Here is a 24799-nt window from a genome sequence, read left to right on the forward strand (position 1 = left end):
AGAAAGTTTAAATGTGAACTTCTTTCAGTGTGGTTCAAAAATATGTTTCTTCTCCTGAAGATGTGTTTTTTGTCTTTCTGTGCCTATAGTGGACAGAAGCAGAGGGACATGGTAATCTTAGACACACAAATGGATGATTGTGGGAAATTAGTAAGGATGATTACAAGGTAGGCCTAGACAATTACACCCCATGTATTTGTACCTGACAAGTATAAAGATGACACTCCATACATGTGTACCTGGTGATGTAGGCCTAAATGCATCCTCCCTGTAACTGATGAAGTCTTCTTTCTGCACTTCCATTCCAGCCAAACAACTTTAAAATACACACACGCACACGCACACGTGCGCGCGCGCACACACACACACACACACACACACACACACACACACACACACACACACACACACACACACACACACACACACACACACACACACACACACACAATTGCTTACACTTGTTTTTGTTCACAGGAAGTCACCAAGGCTTAATGGGGTTGGTGAAGTGAATGGTACGTTTGACCAATACACAGTATACACTTAAGAAACAAACACACCTCAACTCAATGATGAATAGAATAGTTCACTGGAGAGGTGAACTGTGTGTGTGTGTGTGTGTGTGTGTGTGTGTGTGTGTGTGTGTGTGTGTGTGTGTGTGTGTGTGTGTGTGTGTGTGTGTGTGTGTGTGTGTGTGCGGCTGTGCGCGCGCGCACGTGTACGTGCACAGTATGCATGTGTGTTTGTTTGCATGTAGGAAACACCCAGGATTTTAAACCATGGTCTGCCATACACGGGAAAACAAACATCCACCGCTCATGCAAAGGAAAATCTCACATTGGCTCAGGGGAGATATTATGCTTATGAGCTGACAGGGCTACTCCATTACATTCAACCCCCCTTTGACCTGAGACAGTATACAGCTATTATGTGATTGTTGATGTGATGTGGTGTGGGTGACATGACATTGATAAAATGAGGTTCTGCAGGTGTTCCGGGGAGGAGTGCAGGACCTCAGAGTCCACTCAGGAGAAGCAGCAGAACCATCACACTGACAACCCGCCGCCAGAACAACATGTACGTACGACGGCATCGCCACAAAGAATGACATCCTATGATCCTATCATTTTCTTCATACACGAAAATAATGAACAATTGTACAGAAATTACACAATCCACTAAACATATTATGCTCCGTTGTGAAGATGTTTCTGTTCTGGGATCACAGTAGAGTTTCAGGTCATCTCTGTCCGTTCCCATTGTGTCTTTCCAGCAATGCTGTCCTTAAAAGAACTGGTGACGTGAAGAAGAAAGGGCGATTCAGCAAGACCAATGTAGGAGTAAAGCTTGCTCTCACTACTGCTACTATACTATTACACACCACTACTACTACTACTACTACTATACTACTACTACTACTACTATCAATTAATCATGCAGTCAAAGAAGGATTTTTATACTGTAGTCAGTGCCTTTTGTTCAGGCTGGACCTCAACAGGCTTTACAATGATCTCATTTCAAAATTCAGACATAATGTACTTCAGCATGCTTTTCTGATTTCTCTTGGTATTATTCCGTCATGGTAAAGTTGAAGTGTCCCCTGGTTAGCAGGTAACAGTGTTGGGGCATGGGGGTATGAGTATAAACGTTGATGAAGAATGGTGTAGTAAAGGAAACACATTTTCAGTTTTGGAGCATCATCCAGTGTGCGGACCTCAGATCTTTTTCTATTATTCTAACCCGGTTCAGTGAGTGGATGTGTGTGCTTTGTTGTACTTACTGTATCTATGAGTATGAACGTTCACATTATATATTACTTTTGGAGCTTTATCCTGTGTTCGGACTATATTATTTTGCGCATGCCTTTCTTATCAGTCTACTAACGTGAAGGGTGTTGCACCCATCTACACTTTGCAAAGTTTCTCCACCCTCCTCTCTCTCTCCTCTCTGTCTGCCAACCCTCTGTGGGTGGTGGTCTTTGGGAGTGGGATGTTTTGGCTAATCTCTCACATATACAGATAGCTGATCTCAGCAGAAGCAGCAGCCCACTGACAAACAGATTATCAGTCACCAACATATTGGGAGACACTGCAGAGCCCAGTCTGAAAGTTATGGATTGTTTGTTTTTGACCTGTGTTCATACTTTCAAAAGCTAATGCATTAACCCATTAAGACCTCAATCAGGCCCATTCTACAAATGTTTTCTAAATCCTAAATTCAAACCTAAAAGCTTAAACTTTTTCATGTCAAGGACCCCCAAAGTTATGTATTTGGCCGTGGACCCACATCTCAAAATGTGTTGTTCCAGGGACCCCCAGGAGCAAATATTTGAGTTAAAAATGTCTCAATTTGGCCCGGAAGGTTAGCTCAACAGCCTGGGCACCTAGGCTGCTGAGCCAGCCTGGCGGCGTGCCACGGGTTCAGCTCCCGATCCCAACAGCCTTTCCCCCCATCTCTCCCCATTTTCTGTCAGACTATACTTTCCTCCTAGCAATAAAGGCAGAAAAAGCAAAAAATAAATAAATAATAATAGCCAAAGTATAAAATAATGCTTAAAGTGGTTAAAATATAAAATGACACAGATGCTTTCCCGAATATTCTGTCTTACAGTATGTTTGTTGAAGTAAATTAGCCTTGATACAGTTGACGATGAAGCTGAATAGCTCTGGTCTGACGAAGGGCCCTCAAGATGTTGAACTATAATGTTTTTCATACAGTAGCTAAAGTAACATACTAGTGATCCTGTATCAAATGTTGTCATTCTGCCCAGATTCTTATGAAAAGGGATGTATGACATCGTTTTCAGTATCCTGTCTTATTACTATGCAATATCAGGTAGCTTTTTAATTATATATTTTATCTTATTCCGCACAAGATCTCTCAATCCCAGAGGAGGAAAACTCTGGTGGCTGCAAATAGAGACTTGAGTGATGATGAGGAAGAAGAACACAGTGGTAAGTATGACAGAATGATACCAAAACTACTTGTAACTTGTACCAACCTGCCTGCATGGGGTCTTTAGTGTTGCAGTTATATAAAGTAACTGGTGGACATAAATGTTCACATTCACAAGCTTTGACCCCGGACTGAATAGAGCCACTTCTGTCCACTACCAGGGGCTTACAGATGGTGTGTCTAAGGGCGCTTTAATGACAAATAAAAATAAAGAAATGTTTAAAAATCTTTTAATTGCATATGGCTAGTCCCTACAAAGGTTAAAACAGTAAGTGAGACACACCATCTGTAAGCCCCCGGTAGTGGACAGAAGTAACCAAACAGCCCCAGTGTGAAAGCGCCCTTACTGTGTAATATGCAATCAAAAGATTTTTAAACATTTGTTTATTTTTATTTTTCATTAAAACCCTAGTCATGACTAACCTAAAACAGATTAATAAGGGTAGATGAACTAGCAAAATGTTACAGGCATAGCAGTGGTGCCATTTTGTGGTTCCACCGATAGAAAGCCCATTACTTTTTCCCATATAGATTTATTTACATAAAATACATCCAGGCTCCTGGTGAATCGTGACTGTTATTTAATACTGTCAAAAGTTTTGCAGTTTTATTTTCTTTTTTTAATATTTTTTAGATCAGAATCAAATGTTTTATGGTCATGAATCACTAGGATCCTGGATGGCTTGGTTCCAGACTTTAAATAATTTATATAAATATTTTCGGAAAACTATATGGGAAGAATGAATGTATTTTCACTGCCCACTGGGCCATCATTTCTATGCCTTATTAACTGCTCTCTCTGATGATCCTGTTCTGAGTCATGGAGTCTAAAGCCTTCACATAACCAGTGCTATAAAACACAGCGACAGTAGTTAGTTATGTTCAGTGTTTATGGTCAAATTTCCATCGTGTCCCTTCTCTCTCCTGTCCAGAGTTAAGTAGGGGTCAGTCGTGGCCGTGCCACAGAGGGAACTACTGCATCAGTGCCTCCAGACTCAATAACAGAACCGGTCGACCCAGCAGGTCAGTCACTTTAAAAATGTACAACTGTCCTGCTGATGGCAAGCATGGTAGTCTAGGAGCAATTAAAAGGAATGTGACGATTATGTAAATGCCTGGGGAATAAAACTATATTAAATATAAATGTAATGATAAAAAGATTTAGCTTCATTGCTTTTGTGCTCATTATGTTTTTCATTCCAAACAGTTGAACATTTTATATTTTGAAATTGGATGTTCTGATGCACTGAATGAACTGCCTCCTGAACCAAAACTCTGCTTATTAATTATTATTATTTGGCCCAGTGCAATACACTTTTCAACTAAGTCCAGTACTACTATTACTATCTATTTCATTGTTTCATCCAACAATCTTTTCCCATCTATCATCCTTTATTCCCCAGACAACAAAAGTGTCCACACGAAGTGAGCTCCGAAGAAGAAGAAAATGATGGTGATGATGATGATGATGACATTGAGCAAAGAGAATTCCACAGCAGGTCAGTAAACTAGGTTTAAGTCTTGATGCTAATCTGTACATAAACAATGCATTGCATATGCTCAATTACTTAATGGTTATGACCTGTGTTGTTTATACATTGAAACCTTGGGGGTGAGCTTGTATCTCCTGCTCCTACTGGTTTTGTTTGTTTTTTCTGTCTTGCCATTCCAACTTACTATGTACTAAGTAATATACAACAGTACAATAGTCATCAGAATTTTTGGTTCCATTCCAGCAATGTCAGACCCCAGGGGCAAACCACAACATCAACCACATCAGCCATTGAGAGTTGACCCATGACCCTGTACTACTTTTTTTTAACAAACACTGATTTTTAGACACAAAATCTGAAATTAGAGTTCTGTGACGTTTCAGTTGTATAATTTTGGAATGATGACTGATCTTTGTTTTTGTCCGTCTATCTCCAGGTGTCAGCCTCTCAACCTACGTAGAGAGGGTATTCTGGGTACTCACAGACACCGGATGAAGGGGGGAGCAGGTCTCACAGAAATGGATCCCATGGTTATTGGCCAGGCAGTGAGTTGCGTTCGGAAATGTTTCGCTTCACCAGTGGTGTGAGGGATGCTGCCGATGCGTTCCGACACCGTATTACCTCTACTTCAGCATCCGCAAGACACTATTTTGGCGCAGTTACTTGCAATACAAGAAAAAAGTATTTATTTGGCCAGGCGTTTAGTCGGTGCCCCCCAGAGCTTGGTGCTCTGGGATGAAGCCCTAAAGCCTGTCTGCCATGCATTAAGCATGGCGAATGGGCTAATGTTTCCTCCAGATTATGGATGCTGGGGTTCAAATGCTTAAAAGATTTTCATAATAGAAATATTCACTGTTCTGTTGTCTTCCATCACTCTCCCTCTTGTTCCAGTCCTCTTTCGTCCCAATCGGAATCACAAGTAGCCTGCGGTGGCCAGAGCCTTAGATACAGACAGAGTTACGCAAACTCCGTTCACTTAATGGGGCCAGTCCAATGGCGGATCTCCTACATAGACTTCTATTGAGAATGGGGACAAGTCCTGGACCGGAAGTAGGTAGAAATGCATTGGACTCAGGCAACAGCCCAGCTTTAATGATCTTAAATCCCTTTATTTTAGATTGTTTTGTAGTAGCCTAATAGTACTAGTAGTGAAAGCTAGATGGCTCACCCGCACTCTGGCCAATGGAGAGCGACGTTGCTACGTGGCGGCCATCTTACCTCGGGGCAGCATAACATTGTGTCTATGGGGCATGTACTTTTAAATATGCGTTACTTGCTCAATTTTCAACCGATTTTCAAACGGTTTGGTTTGTTATAAACGTCAGAGACGTCCGCATACTTATATGCTTTTATACGACGTTCATATAAAAAAACAAAATTAAGCAGATAAGCGTCCTGAATCATAGCCATATTGACAACGTTTGTAATAAACCAACCCGTTTGTAAATCCGTCAAGATTTGAGCGAGTTACTGTTTTTGTTTGAGCTGCCATTGAACATACTGTACTGTAGCCCCGAAGCAAGATGGCCGCCAACAATGGGACCCTCACAGGTAACTCTTCAGAGTTATGGGTCGTTCAATTAAAAAGAAAGGTTACAATTTACAATTTAGGCATTTAGCAGACGCTCTTAATCCAGAGCGATTTACATTAAGCAAGAACAAAAAGCATGGCAATACATCACATACATAAAAAGTAGTCATCATGAAACATGCGTAAACTAAGAACGTAACCGTGGAATATCTATATAATGAAACTATACATATAAACTATACATACTATACTATACTATACACAGTGTTGTTCAAGTTACTTTTAAAAAGTAAAGAGTTATAGTTATAGTTACTTATCTAAAAAAGTAACTTTTTTTAGATAAGTTACTTTACTTTACTTTACTTTATGAAAGTAACTTGAAAAGTTACTTTACTTTACTTTAAAAAATAATAATATAAAAAACGATTTAAAAGAAGGTTTTTTGTTCTGCCGCACAGTAAGAGAAAAGACAACTCCCTCCTAACATTATGAAATGTAGTGGAACAATAAAACATGTTCAGAAATTTTGACAGGCATTGTAGCCTCAACTTGCCTTCAAAACAAATGGTGCTGTGCAAATTTGCAATATGAAAAAAATAAATAATAATCAAATACAAAATGAGTCCATATAGGCCTATTTACAGTGGTAGAGAGATATTCTAATTCATCAAATGTATTTTTGAGCTCATCTTCCATTTTAGAATATTCACTGTTCAGGTATTTGGTAATTAGCATTTTCACCTCAATGCTTTTCTGGGGGGGAGAGGACAGCCCTATCACTGTGCCCGGGTAGGTGGCCACGGGTCCCCGGTTGCATGCAACGGTGTGCAAGGCTAACGCACGGCTAACGTCAGGCACTGTGCTGCGCAGGAGGGAGTCGAGGGACGCAGCAGTAATAATAAAGGCAGTACGGGGAATCGAATCACACACAGCGGGGACACTCCATGGCATGTTAAAACATTTCCTTGACCCGCAAGTATTCAGATAATGCTTGTATTTCCAACCCACAAAGCATCCGATCTCGCTGTCATCCGTATTTGCCATTGTAGCGTGTGGTAATAATGTTCGTTCAACCGGCGTTTTCTGTTTATGCGTTACGAGGGTTTGTGTGTCTGAGTTTAGAACTGTTTACCACAGCCATACGAAAGACCCGCCCTACTCTGTCAGACTGTCTCTGATTGGCTTACCCTGAAATCTGTCCCTACGTTAGCCAATCAATGACCTCTTCTGCGACATGCTTTGTTCAGTTAGGGTGCGTAGCCATGTGGGCTCAGACTAGGCTAGTATGAGAGCACAAACTGTCAACACAGTACAACACAGAGCGGCGCGCTCTCTCAGCAGCAGTCAGCAGAGCCTGTATGACAGACTCACGGCGCTGTATGGGGAAACTTTTCACTTGGATCATACGTTGACATAATAACGCTATAACGCGGGTAACGCTCGGACAATAACTATAAGGCCGTTATGGAATAGGGAAATGTAAAGCCTCCGTTACAAGTTACTGCAAAAAGTAGCGCCGTTAGGTAACGTAACGTGATGTAAGGGCGTTAGTTACAACACTGACTATACATATACTATAAAGTGCTATGACTACATCAAATGCAATTCTAGTGCTGTCTACGTAACATGCTATAAGTCTGTATAAAATGCTATCTAAGTCTACATAAAGTGCTTATCTAAGGGGCTAAGGCAAGCGCTACGGGCCATGATGGAGTCTGAAAAGGTGGGTTTTCAGACTACGGCAGAAGATTGCAGGGAGTGAGGCTGCAGTTCTGATTGTAATGGGAAGTGCATTCCATAGTTTTGGAGCCAGAAGGGAGAACAATTTGGGACGTGTGGAGCGTTGTCCCAGCGTTTTTAGTGAAGGTACTTCCAGCTTCCCTGCGTTGGCTGATCTGAGTGCGCGGGAGGGTTTGTAGGGTTCTATCATACTTGCAAGATATGGGGGAGCCATACTTTTGGTTGCTTTGAATGCCAGCATCAGAGTTTTGTATTCTTTGTGGGCAGCGACCGGGAGCCAATGGAGGGAGCGGAGAAGGGGGGAGACGTGTGAGAAGTTTGGCTGGTTGAAGACCAAGCGAGCTGCGGCATTTTGGATCAGTTGGAGAGGCTTAAGTGTCCATGCCAGTAGGCATGTGCACTTGAGAACCACTGGTCACAAATTCACAATCCATGCTGACACCACATCCTCCATCCTGGTATTCAAGTTTCTCTGGATAAGAGCATCAAACAGACACTCTTCTTCTCTGTTCTCTCCTCTTCCTTTGACTCCTTCTCCCTCGCCTTCTGTCTGTTCCATCCTTCTCCCAGGTGGGGTTTGACAGTGTGGGGGGTCTCTCTGGACACATCGCCGCTCTGAAAGAGATGGTGGTCTTTCCCCTGCTCTACCCAGAGGTCTTTGACAACTTTAAGATCCAGCCGCCCAGGTGAGCGTATGCTCGCGCACACACACAATTTAGGCATTATGTGCTCAGACGCATGCACGTGCGTCTGAGCACAGACTGCCTCAGCAAATGGGTGGGGGCTCGTGCGTGCGTGAGCGCGCACGCACGCACGCACACGTGCATTCACAAGGAGTACATGCCTGACACACTGTAAATAACACTAGTTTGACAAGTTAGAGCTATAAATAAATGTGTTGTGGGTCATGACCTTGTCACCCCCCCCACCCCCCCATCATTCCCTCTCTCTCTCTCTCTCTCTCTCCAGGGGGTGTCTGTTCTATGGGCCCCCTGGCACGGGGAAGACACTGGTTGCCAGGGCACTGGCCCACGAGAGCAGCCAAGGTGAGCGGAAGGTGGCTTTCTTTATGCGTAAGGGAGCCGACTGCCTCAGCAAATGGGTGGGGGAGACTGAACGGCAGCTCCGCCTTCTCTTCGAACAGGTAAACCAGGCTCATTCCTTGTTGTTGTTACCCCAACTATGTCTCACCCATTAAGACCTAAGGTTGATTCTGCAAATGCCCTCTAAATCAGTAGTTCTCAGTTCTCACACTTTCAAGATTTTCGTGACACACTGCTATTTTTGAATAGCCAACGCAAACATTTTAAATGACACAGATGCTTTCCCGGTTTTAATGGGTAAATCATTTCACTGTAAGAGGGTTATTTTCAGGGTATTAGCTACAGGCCTTGTATTTCAATTGCTTGTTTGATAGGCTAACCGATTCTACTGTTACTTGAACTGTCACATTGTATGTGGCATGTGTACAGTATGTTATTCCTTGTAATGTATCTCATCTTAAAAATGTAAAATAGAATAGAAATTGGGCAGAGGCAAGGAGGCAACCAGGTGCTCAGGAGGTGTGTAGGTAAAAAATGTAAAAATGGTAAAAAGGTGCTCCTGGGATCAATCGGGATAACACAACGATATAGAGCAAAGAGGAGATCCGGGCACACTTAATGTAAAAGGAGGAAATATTTTATTGAACCGACATGTTTCGACCTATACGGTCTTCATCAGGGCTAGAATAGAAATTGGTTTGGTCGTATGTTTCAGAGCCAGAGAGTAATGATTGGTTCTTGTCTGCATGTCTTCTTCAGGCCTATCATATGCGTCCCTCCATCATCTTCTTTGATGAGATCGACGGGCTGGTGCCAGTCCGGTCCAGTCGACAGGACCACATTCACAGGTCAGACAACTGCAGTTGTTCAGTGTTGTTAAGAATCAGCGAGATTTATTTATCTACTTATTCCAATGAATGCGTGCAGTCATTCCCCATCAATTCAGCTGTATACTAACTAATAGGTGGTTGGCTTAGTTCTGTATTTGTCTTAGTGCTTTCTGATGCCATCTAGTGGCTCAGTGGGTGAATATAAATTGCATTTGCTTTTCTACATGAAATAATTCACTTGATTACTAAAGCAATAAATATGTTGGTCAATGTGACAGTAATGTTACACACCTGCAGTCTGCAGTATTTCTCTCTTCCCATACATATTATTGGACCTCATTCACAACGGCGTTTACATTCATATCGTGAGCGGAGTGTGAGCGTACAGGCATTTACGAGGATTCCCACGTTACGTGGGAATTCATGGCCATGGCCATGAACTTGACGTTGACGGCCGTTGGTCGTAAACTCCGCTCATTTCCACGTCAGCTCAGAGGGTAGTGTACTCGCGATCAAGGCATGCGTATATTTATTCAGAAGGCTATAGTCTTCATGCTGAATCAATTAATAGTCGCCAGACCTGGCCAGGGCGGCTGGCGAAGCCTTCTGGGCACCTTGGCTGGTAATCCAGTCTGGCAGCGTGCCGCGGGTTCGACTCCCGATCCCGACTGCCCTCACTGCGTGTCACCCCCCCCATCTCTCTCTCCCCATCTCCTGTCAGCCTACTGTATACCTAGTTGCCAGCCCATAGAGCCCCATTGTGAACCCGGACACGTTGAGTACACCAAAGTTTTATGTTAGAAATGTAGAAACTGCCGGATGCTAACTTGCATATGTTGAGCAATTTTCATAATTGGCATAATATGTGACCATACAATTAACAACGTATAGAAGGCAAAATAAATCCAATTGGATATATTTTTTACCTCTGCAAAGGCGAGTTTGCAATTGTTCAATAGAAATGGCTCTTTATAGGTATTTGCCAAGTAGGCCTATAGGCTATAGCCTTGAGCTTGAACTTAAATCAATAAATGAATGAGTTGGTTATGAGAGTAGCCTATACTTTATAACGTTCAGTCCGTTGACATTGCTATCAAAATGAACTGCTCTACAAGCTCATGCATCGCGGAGCACCGCGTTCACTGGATCAGTGCATTTTGCAGGCTGTAATGATGACTTATTTCAGATATTCAGGATATTTCCTGTTGCCTTATATGGCGTGGAATGGGCGTGGATGTTCCATTAAACCAGGCGACACCAGGCGAATCGCTTGGGAAAGAGGCGGAATGAGATACATGGGCGATCCACACAAATGAACTGATTGACACCACCTTCGCTGAATGACACGTGAGCTTGTCGCAGCTTGATCGGAACGGATAAATACGTGATTTAATTTACACCTTGTCATATATTTCCGTTGAATGAGGACCTATGTGTCTATATTCTCCAGTCTCCACTCTCCCCACCTCTGATGAATTGTTTGGTCAACTGAAAGTTGAGATGATATTGGTAGGACTGAATGACATTAACAGAAGATTATCTTCATAGTTCCATCGTGTCGACCCTGCTGGCCCTGATGGATGGTCTGGATGACAGAGGGGGGGGGTGGTGGTGATTGGAGCCACCAACAGACTGGACTCAGTTGACCCGGCTCTGAGACGCCCTGGACGCTTCGACCGGGAGTTGCTCTTCAGCCTGCCTGACAGAGAGGTTTTTATTATTATTTCTAGTAGTAGTTATAGTCATAGTACTACCGTATGCAGTAGGACCCCCCAACAATTATCTTGGCGGGTCCCCAGCTATAGCTTAATGTGCAATATTGTTTTCTCACTCAACAGTAAACAGTAAACTGGGGTATCTGCACATTTCTAAAGTTGCAATTTAATGACTTTTAAGACCTATTAATACTAAATTGGCCAAAATGCCATACATCACGTAAAAGACAGTGTGAAAATAGCCAAATTACAACGGCTCGTAGTGCGAGGAGTTGGGAGCTTGTAGTTTGGCTTTTTCCACAATATTTATCTGTGGAACTGAGTCAAACAAAATGTAATACAATTCCAAATATGATTATTTTGGAGGTCTGATAAGTTTGGGAACCCTTGCAGTATGCAGTACAGTAGTATGCAGACACCAGCACGGTGCCGGTGGTAAGGTGATTGACACCCCTTGCCAAGGGGTGCTTTGCTGCGTTTCCCAGCCAGTGTACCATGGCTTAGTAGGAGCAAACAGACTACAGCAGGGCTTCAGCTCTTTCTGCTGAATGGTCTGTGTCTCTCCAGAGCGTGTGTGGGGATGGCTGATTTCTGTTCCATTCCATTGAATGCGAGCAAAGTGGTGGAGAACTGACGTGTCGCATTCATTGTGTCGAGTTCAACATTGGTGAACTTTGACTGACCGTCAACCAATAGGAAAGAAGAGCGTGGTTGACCCTAGTCTTGTGTGACCAGACATCTGCGCCTACTGATACGTCTGGTGACATTTAAACGGAGAAAACCAGCGGTAACAAAACTGCCCACTGCTCTGTAAACCAATCTAATACCAAAGCCTTTGTATTGGTTCTGTGATGCTGTTATCTATCTATCTAGCTATCTATAAATGCAAGCCTCTGTCTGTCTCTGTGTAATCCACGTACATGTAACTCGGGAACAAATTCGACACACGCGTTCCACACCACCACAGGGATTGCAGTTCCCGGTGTCGAGTCGGTCGGACCCACGGTTGTCCAGAACCGCCACAAAAGGCCTCTGCGCAGGCTCTGGACAGGGCTCATACTCCATATATGGAGCTGACCTGTTCTGACATCACGATGATTGCAGACTCCATATTTTGGCATGCCTGACAAAAACCGTGTGCGTGCGTGCGTGCGTGCGTGCGTGCGTGCGTGCGTGTGTGTGCACATGTCTTCAGTCCCGCAGAGATATTCTGAGGATCCACACCAGGCAATGGAACCCTTGTCCCTCTGAGGCCTTCGTGGAAGAACTAGCAGAGAAGACTGTTGGTATGGGTTATATTATACTGGAGACAGTTTTATGACGGCAATAATACAAAAAGCCCTGTGTATCTACGCTACATTTGTACTCTGTTTGCATACAACAAGCATAAAGCCTATGTGTAAAGTTAGGTCAATTTGTCTCTGCCCCAAGGTCAAGTCACCAATGCAAAGTACATTATTCTCAGTAATAAACACACTTCCTGCCTACCGCCCAATTAGGCTACTGCGGTGCCGACATCAGGTTTGTGTGCACGGAGGCGGCGCTGTGCGCGCTGCGCCGGCGCTACCCGCAGATCTACGACACCTCGCAGAAGCTCCTCCTGGACGTGTCCTCCATCGCCGTGAGCGGCTGCGACTTCCTGGCGGCCATGGGGAAGATGGTGCCGGCGTCTCAGCGCTCCGGCACCTCGCCTGCCAAGCCCCTGGCGCCTGTGGTGCGCCCTCTGCTGGGCCACGCCCTGCAACGCATCCTGGAGTCCCTGCTGAGGCAGTTCCCCCATGCCGAGCAGGCGCTGGAAAAGAAACGAGGTGGGTCAAGTGGTCAACAGTGTCTGATGATGTAGAAAAGGACCCAGGTACTGCTGGTAGAATGGCTCGTTCATCATAATCAAAAAGTGTGTATCGTAGTGTATTGTTTATTTAGGTCGCTCCTGGTGTGGACTAAAACCCCATACCCCAGGGGTTAAGGCTAGCACCTAAACACTATTGTTAAAACCATAACCCTAATCCATTTGGTTTGTATACTACGGTCAAGGTCATACTTTTCTGTCATCCTTTTCTGTCGGAACTTTGGGTATATAGAATAAGGGATGTGGAGACTATGAAAGCATTTCCTCATGCTCGGCAGGGCCTGAGGAGGGCCTAAGGCAGGTCAGGGTTAAGCTACATTTTGTATGGTTCGCAAGTAAGGAATATTCATCGTCCATCAGATCTGACCACAAGTATCCTGGATGATGACCTGATGCACAGAGGAGAAGAGTGTTCCTGTGACTCCATCTCTAAATCCTCCCCCTTCAACAGTTCCTTGTACATGAACTGCACAGACAAGTATGTCTGACCACATACATACTTAAAGAATGCATACATGTACTGCCAGCCTTTTTTAAATCCTGTTTTAAATGTTCTTGAAATTGTTCTTACAACTTTAAATGATTTATTCTCTACATATTAAGCTACCAAAGGATCTAATCATCTGTATTTGTCTAATATTGAGTGTTGATTGTAGGTAAAATAAATAAATGAATAATAGACTGCCTAATTGAAATATTGCAGGAAATGTTTTATTAATACTTTTTGTTCTTTGATAGCTTTTTCCTCTCTCCTAGCCTTCTCTTCCACATTCCAAATATGTTGCTCTCTCCGTCCATGTCTCACTCCTTCCCCTCTTCACCCTTTTCACCTCGATCCTTCCAGGGGTGCGGTGCACCACCCTATGTCTCACCGTCCCAGGATTCTCGTGGCGGACCTTCCCGGTGCGGGGCAGAGCTCTCATCTGGCTCCTGCCGTTCTCCATGCCCTGGAGAGGTTCACCGTCCACATGCTGGATGTGGCCAAGCTGTTTGGTGTCAGCTACATCTCCCCAGAGGAGGCCTGTGCTCAGGTAACATTAGCAAGCACATTCTACTGACATGAGACTACGATTATTGCAGAGAATGTGATTGTGAACTACATTTTGGCTAAATTAAAACAAACAAGTCAAATCCTTTTCTTAGCCTTTTCTTAGTGTTTTCTCTTTGTAAAGTGTATTTGGGTACTTAGAAAAGCACTATATAAATGTGAAATATTATTAGAATTATTAAAACAATATACCAGAAAGAACCAAAGATACCAGAATAGAGTACACACAAGAGGTCAATATAATCCATTTATCCGGTTTGAAAAAGAATGCAAGTTGTGTTAATTAATTTCTCTATTCTTGAAAAGATTGGCCGACTGGATATACAAACAACATAAAATCATTTCATCAGAAGGTAACTGTAACAACTCAAGGTAAAACACAATTTCAGAGCAGATAATTATGACACCGTGTTACTCCAGTAACCTGCTTTGCCCCAGGTGTTCCTGGAGGCCAAGAGGACATCTCCCAGCATCCTCTACTTGCCCCACATCCAGCAGTGGTGGGAGACCTCGGACCCCGTCCTGAGGACCACCTTCATCAGTCTGCTGCAAGACATCCCCTCCTTCTGCCCCGTCCTCCTCCTCGCCACCTCCGACATCCCACACAAACAGCTGGATGCTGAGGTGAGGACTGAAGCGTGAAACACACACACACACACACACACGCACACACACACACACACACACACACACACACACACACACACACACACACACACACACACACACACACACACACACACACACACACACACACACACACACACACACACACACACACACACACACACACACCTGGGATGTGCGGATGTCGGTTAAAAAGAATAAACCCATGCTTCTACTGTGAATTTCTGCAATTTTAGCATCCATGCTAAGATTTGATTGACTTAAAGGATAAGGCTGGAATAATTAAAAAATAATTAGAAAATGTTCTCTTATAGTCAAGATACTGTAGCTTTCAAAAATGTCAAGGCCTAAAATTTGTACTTCTCTGGGAGCAACTTTATTTATCGATGGCAAGACTTTTCAATGAGCATATGTGGAACTGAGGTTGAACAAAATTGCTACCGCTTCATAAAGTTGGAAACATTACAATGTCCAGGTTCATTGCAATGATGGATTATGCTGACCAAAGCAACGGTACGGCTCTGGGACTCGTTTTAGCAGGTGTTTGGACAACAATGGAGTTCTATGACTTCTGGGATATGAGCTATTTTTGTTTTGGCAAGACAGACCAGACCAGAAGACCAGAAGAGACTATGCTGACAATAAGCAAAAAATATAATTCCTTTAAGGAATTTGTGAAACAAAGAAATAAATAAAAGAAAAACACATAGGCCTAAAGATCATTATGGGAAGCGTGAAAACAGCTCTCAGCACTCCCCCAAAAATGCAAACATCGATGTTCTCCATTGTGAAGATGGTGGACATTGGACAAGTCTGTTCCATTTCTTTATTCATCTTTTGGTATGAATCAGCTTTAACTCAATCTCAGTCAGTAGACTCAGTACCCACAGTATGGATTACAAATACACTGTACTGGACAATGGCTTGATGACCTCTGTCACCCCACAGACTCTGTACTGCTTTCTGTCTCTCCCACTGTCTCTTCTTCACCCATATTGTCGAACCCCCTTCCTTCATTCCTTCCATGCCTGTGCTCTCTCTCTCTCTCTTCAGCTTCAGGTTCTGTTCCGTGTGGACTACGGTGAGGTGCACTCTGTCAGGGTTCCTACCCAGCAGGAGCGGAGTGAATTCTTTGAGGACCTGGTACTCAGCCAGGCTGCCAAGGCCCCGGCCTCTAAGAAGAAAGCATGTAGGTGTCTGAGACACGGTGCCCCAAATTAAAAGCTTTGTTCTTTTTGATCTGAGGTTCATTACACTGTAAAATGAAAGAAATATACCACAATTTACAATTTAGGCATTTGCAGACTCTCTCAATCCAGACTAGAGCGACATACCAAGGTAAACCAAAACGTATCATCGGTCTAAACAGTATAATATCAAAGTATGTATAATCTGTACACACTATGACTATAGGATGCCAGGTCTACAAATGAACCTGGCTAGTCCACATAATATTTATATACAGTATATCTAAATTACATTTTAGCTGTGCTACGGCAAGTGCTACGGGCTAAAATGGAGTCTGAAGAGTCGAGTCTACAAATTACGGCTGGAGATTGGAAGTGAGTCTGCAGTTCTAACTGCAATGGGGAGTTCGTTCCACAGTTTGGGAGCCATTAGATCTGTTGTATCTGACGATGCAGTCAGCTGGATGGACTGTACAATTACATTAATGTAAATACCGTGTAATGTGTATGTCCACCTCTAACCCATAACTCCTCCTATACTCTACTCTCTTCGCCACCTCCACCCTCTCCTCCACTCAGTGATGCAGGAGTTGGAGGTCCAGCCCGTGGCGGCTCCCCCTGCCCAGTGGCGGCTGTCAGAGCAGGAGCGTCTGCGATTGGATGAGCAGGAGGAGGACGTGCTCCGGGAGCTCCGCCTCTTCCTGCGTGACGTCACAGAGCGATTGAGGGTGGACCACCGCTTCAAGGCCTTCAACGAGCCTGTTGACATAGAAGAGGTTAGTGTGTTGGGGTCTATCATTGTGTGTGTGTGTGTGTGTGTGTGTGTGTGTGTGTGTGTGTGTGTGTGTGTGTGTGTGTGTGTGTGTGTGTGTGTGTGTGTGTGTGTGTGTGTGTGTGTGTGTGTGTGTGTGTGTGTGTGTGTGTGTGTGTGTGTGTGTGTGTGTGTGTGTGTGTGTGTGTGTGTGTGTGTGTGTGTGTGTGTGTGTGTGTGAGTTCCTTGCACAAAACCTGTCGATACAGTCAAGGTGTTTGTGTGCTGTTTTCTGTGTCCAGGTGCCAAACTATCTGAGGGTGATCAAGAAGCCCATGGACCTGTCTACACTACTGTCCAACATCGACCAGCAGCGCTACGTCACGGTGGGTGGGTTTGTCGCTGACGTGGACCTCATCTGGCAGAACGCCCTGCAGTACAACGCGGAGAGCGACCCCTGTGGTGAGGAGGACCTGAGCATCATTTGTAGACAAACCGCATGCAGTAGTGTGGTTGAGCACTTCCTCATGTGACTGCTTCCCTCTACCCTGTACCGTTTTAGACACAAGGCAATCTAAACCCTCGCTCCTTCCGTCTATATTGTACTTTTTAGGCACAAGGCAATGCAAATCTGTGTTTTCAAATATTTTTTGATGTTATGTTATGTCTTGTTTAGTTTGGATTGTTGCTCTCACCTAGCTAGGCTTCTTATGACCACCACCCCACTACTACCTAAGCCAATGGCAAATGCATCCTTATTTCTTATCACATATAGGCGTGCGTGTGTGTGCGTGTGTGTCTTTTGTGTGTCTACAGGCCTGATGTAGACACGCCTGATCCGTCACTGTGCATATGCGTTCAAGGACACAGTGCACAGCATCATCAGACATGAGCTGGATGAGTACTTTGAGAAAGTCTGTGAGGAGATCATGGAGTCACGTATCAAGAGAGGTAATACATTCCTACTACATCCCATACCTATTTAATATATACCTAGATGTTGGTGAGTCAAAAGACTTACGCATCAAAAGAGACTTCTCAACTAGTTCCTGGCTATCGCTTTTACCGCTTTAAGCATGTGAATACCTTTGTGTGACTTAATTCAAATCACACATGAAGAGATTTGTTATGGAATCTTTTTTCGATTAATCATGCAGCAGGTTGCATGATTAATTGAAAAAAGATTGCGATTTAGATTCAGACACCTATGCAATCTCATTTCTAAATTTGAGCAAGAATCGTGCAGAACTAGTTGGCTGTCCAATTCATTTTAGTTACTGTTTTTGCTACAAGACAGAGACTTAAAGAGAGGTTTAAGTCAAGCACTTTGATGCTGTCTGTTTAAACTAAGCCACAGTATTGGCTCCAGGTGCCACATTTTGAATGTAGTAATGTTCAGCAACTGTAGACTAAAGACAATAAATATTTTCATGGAAAAAATAATAATCGTGTGAGAATCGTGATCTCAATTCTTGTGGAGGAAAATTCCTCCACAAGAATCCTCTCAGCCAGTGGGTTGAGACAAAGCGCAACTTAGACAACGTTACTAGCATTATGAGATGGAATGTTTTAACCACTCAAACCCTATGTAATATGTTCACCTTAGTCTATATTTGGCCCCTCCTTTCCCCGCACCAAATCCTTTCGCCAAATATTTACCAGTTTTCTGTCTTTTCTCCCAAGTTTAATACTATCAGCATGCCTTCGGTTGCTAACGGCCAAGCTACACCAGGCTTTTCGCGCACAAAATGTGCGCGTTTACCCAAAAACGCGTGCGTTGAATTTAGGTCCAGTCCTATTTTTAAAAACGCACGCGCGGGTCTGGTGTAGCTTGACCGTAAACTGTATCTAACATGTTATTTATGCTGGCAGGTTGTACCTCATCCCGCTCTGCTGAATCCTACTACCAGAACCACACCACATCAGAGGACTCTGCTGAATCCTACTACCAGAACCACACCACATCAGAGGACTCTGCTGAATCCTACTACCAGAACCACACCACATCAGAGGACTTGGATGGTAACAAAGATGCCAGCTGGCTCCTCACTCCCCATGACACGCCACGATCTGAATGTGAGTTACATTACCACTAATCTCTCGAGACAGACTGTTGACTCGCATCAATAAATTCAAAGGAAAAGAGGGCACTGTTTTTCCTTTATTTTTTGACGATGGGTTCTCAGATTGCATTACCACTGACCCTTTTATACTAAATTACACTATTGTACTACTGTCTGGACTCTCTGGAGCATTGTGTTACTATCTGACTATCAGCAAGTGTAATAACTACTTGTAATTGTAGTAATAGCATTATTTGTGTAGCATTTATTGAAACATTAGAAACTGCAAGATCAGAGTAAATGTCATGAACCTTAGTCAAATAATATGGTCAAGTAAATAGAGTGCCAAATAGCGTAAGGGCCTTTCTGTGTGGAGTTTGCATGTTCTCCCCGTGTCCTCTAGGGTAGGTACCCTCACAAAAACATGCAGCAATCCTGGTCTCTAAACTACCTCCCCCTGGCCAGCCTGATGGAGGGGAAAGGAACTGGTTGGAATAAAGTGTTCCACGCGCTACGTCTGGCCGGAGAAACTCCGGTGAAAAGAAGTAGCTTGGACTCCTCATGCATAGAAAGAAGCATGAGGTCAGTCCACTACCCTCCCCAGGTTGGCAGAGGAAGTGTAGCGCCCAGGATTACATTAGATAATTGACACTGGGTGAAAAAATGGGTTGCAAAAATCGTGAGATAAAAATGTATATAAAAAACAAATAAACTCAATTTCTACAAGGTGAATTTGGGAGAGAGATGTGTCAAATATATGCAGATGTGTAGGCAAGACGGGAGTAAATTTAGTTGAACTGGAACATACAAGTGAGGTGAGGAAAAGTATGAAAGGCAGGAGGTACATATTCATCAACAGGCCACCATGACACAGCCAGGTCCATCCTGTGTGTCTGTCTCTGTTCCACTTGCATCCATTCCATTGAGCTCCTCCCTTCACTCTGTCTCTCCCCCCATCCCACTCCACCCACACCCTCGCCTCTACAGCTCGTATGAAAAAGCGGCACAAGCATCCACGAAAGACCAAATGGAGCAATGGCATTATACAGAAAGGCATGAAGACGAAGATGAAACCACCCAACCACCCTTCCTCCTCCACTCCAAATGAGCAGATTGGTGGGATGGAGGCAGAGAGGGGAGAGACCCCAACCAGAGTAACAGGACCCATTCTAGAAAATGGCTGCCATGGTGACTCACTGGATGAGAGCTCCACCTCTCCATCGGGGAGCGTGAACTGGGGTGGCGAGGGAGAGCAATCCACTCATGCCCCAGCTGTGAACGGGTTACACCTGGACCTGGCCCCCTGGGATGACCCAGAGCTGTATGAGGTCCCTGGGGTTCAAAATGGCATTCACGTCACTACCCAGAACCATCCGCTGGTGAATGGGAACCACCGGCTGGAGCCATTGAACTCTACGCGCCGTATTCCCCCTCAGCGAGCCCGTTTTACTAGGGGGAATGGGGAACTCTTGAGTGAAATGGGTCTGTATATATGCTATTCATGGGATGCTTTTATGCAAAGCTCATTCACAGCTTGAATGCAATACGTACTGGGGTTGTACCAGTGGGATTTGATCCCACAGCTACTAATGGTACTAATAATACCCCTGGTGGTATTAGTGCTATGCTTTTACCACTGACCTACACCTGCAGGACCATGCCTGTAACCTGCTGCTGGCTGCTGCAGCTCCTAAGCAACGGTGATCAACAAAGAAAGCTGACGCTGCCTCTCTCTCTCTCTCTGCTTTCTATGCAGCATATAAATGGATAGTGTGGTTAACATTGTGTTGCCACTGCTGTTGTGCAAGCCGCTACAAGCAAAGACTCCAAGCCATGAATGCTTTTTGTATTCATGCACGTTTTGGTTCTGAGCCAAGTTACAGGCTTTTTCTAAATACTCTACTCACCACATGGGAAGTTGGGAACATAATGACAAAAACTTTCTACAGTACCTTCACAGTTCTGATATGTATTTGAGAGAATTGTGTGAAAAGTTGATTTTCACAATTTATTTTATGTCCTTGAGTCATCTTTCACGCAGTGTATCTAGTCTAAAGTGTATCCAGTCTGAATGTGTGTATTAAGTCACACAGAGTAATTGAGAGAGCTATGATATATTTATTTCACAGTGGCAGACCCAGTACCCAGGGCTAATGTCTTTGCTGAAAATAGGGAGCTTTTGATCTGCTACTTTCATTTGTCTACTTTTACCAAATGTTCACTGACATGCCCAGAGTAGGGATGCTAGGATTCAAGTGGTTAATTGTTTCTCCCTCTGAAATGCACAATACTAACACCAGCTGCCATAAAATCATAGTATATATTCTATACATTTCCTCCCAAACTTTGTACAGTATTTGTGGCATCCAACTCAGCCATAGCCATCTACTGTTGGCTAATGGCTTACCAGGCAATATTAATTTGCTTTAACTCCTTTACCTTAGATTATCGTACGCAGGAAACGCACAAAACCTTGGACACCCAGCTCAATGAGATGCCAGCACCTCTGGTAGTCGACCATGACAAACTCAGGGTGAGCAGAGTGTGTTAGTATGATAGTGTGTTTTGAAGAGAGGGTGTGCGTGCGTGCGTGCGTGCGTGCGTGCGTGCGTGCGTGCGTGCGTGCGTGCGTGCGTGCGTGCGTGCGTGCGTGCGTGCGCATGTGCAGACCTGTCCAAGTGTGAGTGTGTAAATGATCTCGTATTCGTTACCTGGCTGAATCGATTTGCTTCAGACAACTTTAATTAGTGACTCTTCATGTCTGGAAGAGATATTTATCAGTTCTATTAAAGCTGCATATATTTTCACATGTGGTCACATGTACACCTAGCATTTTGAGAGCCCTGTACTGTACTGGGGCCAGTGAAGCACACACACTAGTCAGTAGTCAGTAGTGAATGTCTCTTAGTCCACGACTCCACAGTAATATCTTCAGTCATACTTTCAGTTTTTTGTTCGGTGATCCAGCCTCTGGTAAAAAAATATATAAAAACAATATTTGGCATGGGGGGGTTACGTTATAATAATTGTATATTTTTCATAGATCGTAGTGCAGACTATGGCAAACGGCTGTCATTGTCATTTTTCATCCCTTGCCAGGACCTACATAAGAGAGTTGTGTTGAAGACAGAGGGCATGAATGTGTGCCAGTTGGAGAAACTGTACACTTTGCTGGCACAGTGCATCTACAGGCAACGTAAGAATTACAACAAGGCCAGACTCATACAGGTGGGCTCCGTTTAAAGGGAAAATATATCGTACCCTTTACAAGTGCTGTGAGATTTCGGGCTACATGCTCTTCATCAGACTACTAATTAAGGCCCAAACCGCACTAATGATTCACCATGCAACTCTTGCAACCAAACGGTTGCGAGTAGTTGTATGTAGTTGCATGAAACCATTATCATCAATGGCAGTTGCAAGGAGTTGCATTGATGTGAGATGTCCTTAAAACTGTTTTGTTGCAAGGAGTTGCATTGGTGCGGTTTATGTCAGGCCACGTGACCTGCCTGCCATAGGGTGTGGAACTGTGGATGTGCATGTCGTTCTATTCTTTTCAACAAAAGTTAAACTCATACAGGTACAATACTAAAAGTGGTTATTTAAGTTAATTACTAACATGCACACTAGCTGGTGATTAGAGAGGTTGTCCTGTAAATTAATTAATGGCCACGGTTGACCCTCTCTGGTAGGACACTTGCACTCCTACCTGTTCCATAACAATACGAATTTCAGCTAAATCCCTGAAACTGGATTTTTGTAGCAAATTATGTTCCTTCCTGCCTTGATGATGACCTGAGGTCAAAACATGTTGGCTTTTTAACTAATATAGCCTGTTCTCCTCTTTAACATTTCGGAGTGCTCGGATCGTCAATGTTAATTTTGCACCTATTAAAAATTAGACTGACTTCCTTTGTCATTTTTGCAGTTAATTTATGATTTTCCTCTCTCTAGGAAATGAAGAGAGAAATCGACAAATTTTCCTGATGTCCAATGTATTATTGCCATTTATATTTTGCAATGGTCTTGTGACTCTTGTCCGAAAATTGCCTAATATATGGAAATGTATGGTTGTGTGTATTTGTTGTATATTAGTTATTTATTTTTTAGCTTATTTATAGATTTTCTTGCTTATTATTATTTTAGTGATTTGATGCACTGATCGGTTGGCACTTTTCATTTTGTTGTACATGTTACAATGACAATAAATCTTATTCTGAAATACTTTTTATTAGTACTAACTACTTTTTATGTTTATTATTTGACTATGCCATATCCATGTAATGTGCTACATGTAATTAAACTGATGTTTAATTAAACCTCACTTGATTATTTGCGTGTTCTCTATTCTCCTGAAAAGTGGATGTACATACTGTATGTATTAAGACTTTTATACTCATGATATAGGCTGACAGTTATTCTCTTATTTGTAGTGCTTGGCTGGCTCACATATCTGAAAACAACTTGTCGCTTCACTCGCTTGTTGTATGAATTATTATACAACTGTTTTTGAAAATATTATGAATTTCAATGCTACACTGATACCTTGAAGTGAACTGCCATCCTGTTTTATTGTTTCTATGTGTACTGTGGAGTCGCCACGGTACCGCCAGAGTGATAAGTACATTCCCATGGTAACAAGCCAAACACCTACGTCACAGACGCGGAAGACAGCTAGACCCGCCCGTGGGCGTGTCATAGAGGCTGTCTACTATCCAGACCATAGAGTATATAAAAGGATAGAGACTGAACTGGCGCGAAGCTCCGCCCCCCCCAGCTATTCATGTCAGTGGAAGTTGCTCAGTGGCGTTTTGAAGCACCCGGAACACTGCCGGAAGTACCGTCTCAGAACGTCTACTTCCGCATTTGACCACCAAATTTTGGTGGTCAAATGCGGAAGTGCAACCGAGCGCTCAATGTTAAAGCCCAGCTGCACGGGGTTTCCCGGTCATGAATCCACGGGTGCGCCTGTAGTCCCTCCTCCTACCACTAGGGCCCAGAGCTTCAACGTTGAATAGCCTCACTGGCCCCTTGATCCAGACCTAAGCAGACAGTCACGGCCATTGCCACTGGGGCAAGCGTTTACGGGAATCAGGCTGTCGCGGCATTCAGCCGCGTGGGTGGAGCTTCTTTTCCATCCACCAGCTGTCTAAAAACCCGGAAAAGACGCCGGCAGACAACGTAAAACGGCTGCGCCTGTCTGCTCAGGTCTGGAAACACTATACGGTCCTGGCTCGGTTCGAGACGAGGAGAAGGGAACCTCGTATCTCCAGGCAGTCCACCGCATCTTACGGTCGTAAGGAAAACGTTCTCTTTTCGTCACATGTTTGATTTAAAGAAGAAGCACTCCCTAATGGTTGAGAAGCTAAAGATAAAAGACTGTGAATGAAGAAACTCACCTTATGAGCGTGGCGCTCACCTCAGTTGATGTTAACCAAAGAAAGGATGTTTAAGTTCCGTTCCACCTTAAACCTGTGAATGAAGACAGAGACTCATGTTTGTGTAAAGCTTTTAAGTTGCCCAAACCTCCCGCCACTTATCTGTGAAAGAAGACGGACACTGTTTGGTTTGAAAGAGACTTTATTTGTTAACTCCTTCGCTGCTGCTAGCGGGGAGCTGTCCCTAGCTAATGCAAGTCTAATCCAATATAAATACTTTACCTGAGTACACTTACCTGTTGGCCGAACCTAAGGGGTCCTACGCTACGTACTCACCTGGCCCTAGATAAAGTATTTTTTACTCTGATTACTTACCTCCAAGTACTTCTACTCTAAAAATACTCTATCGCTTCCTGTGGATAGAAAACCCTACTCAAGTACTTACCTACCCCCGGTGATCCTCACACCGTCTCCTGGAACCTGGAAGGGAAAAAGAAGAAAGTTAGTCGGTGGTATAGTTGGTAGACAGCCCAGACTGGAGCCTGAGGCCCCAACAAACACTACCTTACCTGTGAACTCGCCTTTAATC

General features: G+C 43.8%; 2 protein-coding genes across 2 annotated transcripts; both read left to right on the plus strand.

The window, feature by feature from the left end:
* Nucleotides 1-1627: 1627 nt before the first annotated feature.
* On the plus strand, nucleotides 1628-18728 carry LOC306937993 (ATPase family AAA domain-containing protein 2-like; the record flags this gene model as incomplete). Its single annotated transcript, XM_079522015.1, is given in 20 exon segments — nucleotides 1628-1633; nucleotides 2876-2954; nucleotides 3888-3978; nucleotides 4359-4454; nucleotides 4885-4993; nucleotides 8290-8405; nucleotides 8689-8863; nucleotides 9522-9610; nucleotides 11141-11186; nucleotides 11189-11302; nucleotides 12503-12593; nucleotides 12807-13115; nucleotides 13517-13634; nucleotides 14001-14187; nucleotides 14643-14828; nucleotides 15885-16020; nucleotides 16598-16794; nucleotides 17072-17231; nucleotides 17586-17720; nucleotides 18642-18728. Coding segments are annotated over 19 exon segments (2316 nt in total). The 3' UTR covers nucleotides 17597-17720; nucleotides 18642-18728.
* Nucleotides 18729-19726: 998 nt separating this feature from the next.
* Nucleotides 19727-23141, plus strand: LOC306938498 (uncharacterized protein). The gene is made up of 4 exons (XM_079522717.1): nucleotides 19727-20314; nucleotides 21277-21365; nucleotides 21932-22060; nucleotides 22787-23141. Exons 1-4 carry the CDS (start codon nucleotides 19825-19827, stop codon nucleotides 22817-22819), a joined length of 741 nt encoding a protein of 246 aa, XP_079378843.1. The 5' UTR covers nucleotides 19727-19824; the 3' UTR covers nucleotides 22820-23141.
* The last annotated feature ends 1658 nt before the right edge of the window (nucleotides 23142-24799 follow it).

The sequence above is a fragment of the Electrona antarctica genome, assembly GCF_951216825.1.
Source record: "Electrona antarctica genome assembly, chromosome: 15".
Classification (NCBI taxonomy): Eukaryota; Metazoa; Chordata; class Actinopteri; order Myctophiformes; family Myctophidae; genus Electrona; species Electrona antarctica.

Coding starts and splice junctions, on each gene's coding strand:
- LOC306938498 (XM_079522717.1), top strand. CDS start 19,825: ATGAAAAAGCGGCACAAGCATCCACGAAAGACCAAATGGAGCAATGGC. Junction 20,315..21,276: donor GGAACTCTTGAGTGAAATGG/GTCTGTATATAT, acceptor CCTTTACCTTAG/ATTATCGTACGCAGGAAACG. Junction 22,061..22,786: donor ACAAGGCCAGACTCATACAG/GTGGGCTCCGTT, acceptor TCCTCTCTCTAG/GAAATGAAGAGAGAAATCGA.